Here is a 5,940-nt window from a genome sequence, read left to right as displayed (position 1 = left end):
ATACAGTACAACTAATCTATTCAATTTTATGCATTATGTAGCCCCAGGACAAAGAGGACGACAATTGCTATATGTGGGAAGGAATGCAAGCTAGTGTATTGGGCAAGAAGCATTAGTAGTTCATTTGCTCATAGATTTTAGAATGGTTTGGTATATATTTAGCTAGAACAATTCTATGGAAACTTGTGGCCTACTAGTTTTGTAAATATATTTCAGTCCGATTGTGAAACGTGAAGTTTTGTATTGTAGTTGCTAGCTTTATATAGTAGTATAAAGTGCATTAAAATCTCTTGAAGTTTGACGGTAATCATGTTTGGCCAGTTTCAAACAAACATAAATAGTGTTCATTTGGCCTATTGCTATTGGAATTATTGTAAAACTAGTATGACTCTTGTAGTTATTTACATTAGGCAAAAACTTGTGTGAGACCGTCTCACCATGAGACGAGTCGGGTCGAGTCGGGTCAAGATGCAAATGTAACACTTATATGCACAAATGTCATACTTATATGCTCAAATATAATACTAATCAGGAATAAAATTTTTGTTACTTATAAGGATAAATGTAATACTTTTAAGGGAAAATACAATACTTTTACATTTCGATTTAAAAGTATTACATTTGTCATCAAAAGTATTATATTTGCCCTTATAAGTAAGGGGGACTTGACAACATTACTTATTATGAAAAATATATTACTTTTTCTCTTATAAGTAACAAAAATTGTATTATTGATTAGTGTTATATTTGAGCATATAAGTATGACATTTGCACATATAAGTATGACATTTGCATGGTGCTTTGACCCGATCCGACCCGTCTCACGAACAAGGATCCGTGAGACGGTCTCACCCAAGTGTGACCCTTTACATTATGTAAAACTAGTATGGCTTGTTGCTATTGATATTTGGCCAATTTATGTTACTTAACAATGGTATAGACCATAATGGTATAAACTCTTATTGGCATGCTGCTATTGGTTTTATCTTGCAGTATTGATACAAAAAAAAAAAAAAACAAAACAAAAACAAAAACAAAAAAAACTAAAACAAGCTGCTATTGGCCTCCTGTTGCTGCTCTTATATTTAAACAAAGTCAATAAGAATAACCATTCATTTATTAACCACAATGAAGTACAACCATACAAAAGCCCTTAAACTACTTTAGAAGCGAATTTCTTACAAATGATAAGGAAATCCTGGTTTATTAACCAAAAAGCTTACATTCAACCATACAAAAGCCCCTAAACTACTTTAAAAGCGAATTTCTTACAAATGATAAGGAAATCCTGATTTATTAACCATAAAGCTTACATTCAACCATACAAAAGCACCTAACAACACTACAACTATAACCATCTTTACATTGTTTTGATTGTAAATTGAACCAATCTTGTTCATGCCTTGTTCAATTCGATCTCCCCATCTTGTTTGGACCAATGAAACTTCATCTCTCAAACCTTCAAGAATTCTTTTTAACTCTGCTAAATCAATTTTGGTTGATTCATAATCCATAGCTTCTAGTCCTTGCATAATATCCTGTTGGCTAAAAGATGGTAAAACACTCTTGTACTGAAAAAATGATGATGATTATTCCACTTCTATCACTGCTAATTTATACACAATTAACAGAGAAAATAACTCAACAAACATCTCTAGAATATCTCTAGCAACATAGAATTAAAAAAAAAGATAATGAAACACTAATTCAAAACAAAACTAATATGCAGTAAATATAGCATTTTCTATCACTCCTCCTTGCTATTTTTGCTGCAAACTCCAATCTTGTCTCTCAACTCTTCAAATCTTGATCTTGGCAATCCCTTTGTCAAAATATCAACTAATTGAACACTAGTACTACAGTGAACCAAGTTAACTTCATTTGTTTTTTGAACTTCTCTAACAAAATAAAGCTTAACTTTAAAGTGTTTAGTATTGCCATGAAACACTAGATTTCTTGAAATTGCTATGGTTGCCTGGTTGTCCACAAAATTTGTTGTTGCCTCCTCTTGGGTCATCTTTAGATCAGTCAATAATTTCCTTAACCAAAGAGCTTGATTAACAGCTACAGCTGCTGCAACATACTCAACTTTCGCTGTAGATTGTGCCACGACATCCTGCTTTGTTGAACTCCAACTAAAACAACCAGATCCAAAACTGAAAAAAAATATCCGGATGTATTTCTCATATCGTCTAATAAACCTGCCCAATCACTGTCAGAATAACCATGAAGAAACAACTTCTCTGTTCTTTTAAACTTTAAACCATAGTCTAAAGTTCCCTTTATATATCTAAGAATCCTCTTTGCTACTGTATAATGCGACTCACTAGCACAATGCATAAATCTTGACAATAAACTTACAAGAAACAATATATCAGGTCTTGTTGATGTCAAGAACATAAGGCATCCAATAATACTCCTATACGCTGTCTCGTCAACCTTCTCAGCACCATCATCTTTGCTGAATTTTTCATTTTGAGAAAGAGGAGTACTCCATATCCAATAATAAAACTTTTTTGGCATTCCTTTTTCAAACAGCAAACACCGCGCCATATACATAACAGTTCTATTCTTCCTCTCACGTACTCCATTTTGTTGAGGAGTGTAGATTACAGTGAATTGATGTTCAATTCCTGCATCTTCACAAAACTTAGCAAACCTATCAGTAATATATTCAGTACCATTATCAGACCGAATTACTTTAAATTTGCAGCCACTTTGATTTTCAATCCATGATTTAAACTTCCAAAAAACATCAGCAACATCACTCTTTTGTTTAAGAAAATATACCCAACACATTCGAGTAAAGTCATCAATGAAAAGTATAAAATATTTGCTGCCATTTATAGAAACATCCTTCATACCTCCACAAACATCAGTATGAATGAGTTGAAGTTTTTCAGTTGCCCTCCATGTTTTTCCTACCAGAAATGGCAATCTGGTTTGCTTCCCTAGCTGACATATCTCACACACTGCTGCAACTCCTGTGAATGACATTCCTCTTACTATCTCCTTTTTTTTGCATATACTCCAAGGTGGAATAATGAAAGTGCCATAGCCTTTTGTGCCATAATTCAGCTTGGCTAACAACACATGGATAAGCTTTAAACTCTGCCTCATCACAATCAAGACAAAAACTCGTCTTTCATTTTCACAGAAAATAATTCAGCACCACATGAATCAGTTATAAAACACATGATATTCTTAAAAATAACAGAATAACCTTTCTCAAGTAGTTGTCCAACACTCAGCAAGTTTTGACTAATTTCAGGAACAAGCATCACATCAGAAATTAATTTTATACCTGATGGTCCTTCAATTGCAACAGTTCCTTTACCTTTGACTTCAATATATTGTCCGTTACCAATTTTGACTTTTGATATTACTGTTTTATCAATCTCTTTGAACAGTGACTCATCAAAAGTCATGTGATTGCTGCATCCGCTGTCAATTAGCCAAACATTGCTTGAAATTTGTCTTGCAAAACAAGTCGCAACAAAAAGTTGTTCATCTTCTTGTTCTTCATCCGCTACTTGAGCTTGTTGTGGTTTGTTTTTGCAAACCTTATTCACATGACCCATTTGATTGCAAGAAAAACATTTCACATCAGGTCTAAACCAACAATATTTTTCCAAGTGTGAGGTTTTCTTACAATGCTGGCAGGGAGGGAATTTTCCTCGATTGGCTCCGTTTTGACTTCCCTTCTTCTTCCATGGTTTCTACTGGTTTTTGCCTTTTGGTTGGATTTGACTCACCTCATTTTCTTTGAATGCTCCCTCAATGCTACTTTCATTCCTATAGGTCCTTCTTTGTTCTTGAGCTTCCAGTGCATGAAGAAGGTCTGCTAGAGATATTTCTGACAAATCTCTAGACTCTTCAAGGGAAGAGATTTTTGATTCAAATCTTTCCGGCAAAGTTACCAATATTTTCTCAACAACCCGATCATCAGGAAGTTCTTCTCCCAGTAATCTGATTTTGTTTACCACCTTCTTCAATCTTTCAGAGTAATCTTTTAATGATTCTCTCTCATTCATCTTCTGCATCTCAAATTCGCTTTTCAAGTTCAGGACTTGCATTCTTTTTGTCCTGTCATTTCCTTCATATTTATTTTTCAACAAAACCCATGCCTGTTTTGCAGTTTTACAGGTCATGATTTTTGTAAAAACTTCATCTGTTAGTGCCGAGTGAATGCAGGTCTTGGCCTTATTCATCTTCTTCTTTTCCTCCCTGCACTCTCTCATTTGGGCAATTGTTGGATCTTCAGGAAGTGCTGGAACTTCATCAATTTCCATCATTTCCCATAGGCCATGTGCTTCTAAGTAAGTTTCCATTTTCACAGACCATGCATGGTAATTTTCTCCTACCATTTGAGGATAAAGTTTTTAGGTCTTATATGATAAGGTTTCCTCACTGATTCACTCACACAGGTCCCTTGAGAAAAAGGGCTCGGATACCACTTTGTTGGCTAAAAGATAGTAAAACACTCTTGTACTGGGAAAAATGATTATGATTATTCCACTTCTATCACTGCTAATTTATACACAATTAATAGAGAAAATAACTCAACAAACATCTCTAAAATATCTCTAACAGCATAGAATTAAAAAAAGATAATGAAAGACTAATTCAAAACAAAACTCATGTGCAGTAAATATAACATTTTCTATCATATCCTCAAGAAAAACTAGAAACCCACATCCATTATTCTAAAAAATATAGGTAAATGCTAATAAAAAATTATATAAACTATTAAATAAAAAACAAATAATAATTTCTAACCTTTCATTGTTGACATTTAGAAAATTTTCGTCCACTCTTGTGAGCTATGCATAATGAATGGGGATTTCAACCCACATTTATAGTACAAAGCTAGCTCGTATTGGAGAGTAAACTTTTGGTTCAGTATTCTTTGAGAACTTGAACACAATCTTGAAGTAGATGAAGACATTGAAATTATGTTTGTTCTAATCTTGCTTGTACTGTGCCTGTTCTACCCCTATTGGTATTGCTGTTTGAAACCAAAAGCTAGGGTTATTTGCTCCTGGATAAGAATAATAGAGAAGAAAGAAAAACGAGAGGGGTAGTGCTCTGCTAGGAAAATAAAAGGAAGGAAAATGCAAGGAGAAGACACACGGTAAGAAGAGAAGAAAGAAAATAAAAAAAAATAAGCCGCCATGTAATCAGGTAACCGGAAGGGGAGAGAGGATACAGACTGCCATGTCAAATCGCACGCATTTAGATCGTTGAAGAGTGTAATTGCACTTTTTTTTGTTCGGTGGCCTAGTTGCAGTTTCAGGTTAAGTTTAGTTGCCAATTTTACCCTTATTCCTAAGTTTTAATTACATAATTAATTCAATTTTTGGTTCTTGATTTATAGGTGTCGTTTCACTTTTAGTCATTTTTTTCAAAACATTCTATATTGGTCCTAGTTTTATTGTAGCATGACATTGTTTGTAATCCGTTAATAAAACTGTTAAACTACTGATAGGGATAAAATCCCGGTCTAACTCTGTCGACCTCCCGGTCTGGTTTTCTCCAGATGTATTTTTTGGTCCTCCAGAGCCCGACTTTTGTCCCGGTCTATGAGGGTCGGTCAGAGTAGCGTCCCAACCTGCTCCAAAACTCTGTTGGGATTCGAACCTTAGCTTATCCGAGGTTTTACACCTGGTTGCCGAGGGATTGGACCGTTACGCAGACCGGTGCATGCTCAACACGCGTAGCGTATGCCGCTAGGCTGGAACTCTTCCCGAGGCCGCCTATAAAAGGCGCATTTATTGCAACGAAAAGGACTTTTGGCTGTTTTATTAATTGAATAGCTAAAGAGACCGGGAACCTCTGACCCATTGTCACGTAGACCGGTCTTGTATAGGGTATTCCTACTTGTACCCCCTTCAGTATTAATACAGAGTATTTTCATCGTACATCCGTATTTTACTATAT

The 5,940-nt window shown here is 34.9% G+C and overlaps 1 protein-coding gene across 1 annotated transcript; it reads right to left on the bottom strand.

Annotated features, from left to right (window-relative positions):
* Positions 1-3,125: 3,125 nt before the first annotated feature.
* LOC116029625 lies at positions 3,126-4,331 on the bottom strand. Its single transcript, XM_031271673.1, has 2 exons — positions 3,756-4,331; positions 3,126-3,563 (listed from the first exon to the last, which is right to left on the bottom strand). The coding sequence occupies exons 1-2, from the start codon at positions 4,329-4,331 to the stop codon at positions 3,126-3,128; spliced, it is 1,014 nt and encodes a 337-aa protein (XP_031127533.1).
* Between the last annotated feature and the right edge of the window lie 1,609 nt (positions 4,332-5,940).

The sequence above is a fragment of the Ipomoea triloba genome, chromosome 9 (genome assembly GCF_003576645.1).
Source record: "Ipomoea triloba cultivar NCNSP0323 chromosome 9, ASM357664v1".
Taxonomy (NCBI): Eukaryota; Viridiplantae; Streptophyta; class Magnoliopsida; order Solanales; family Convolvulaceae; genus Ipomoea; species Ipomoea triloba.
Note: the sequence above shows the minus strand (reverse complement) of the source record. Positions and strands in the feature narration are given on the sequence as shown.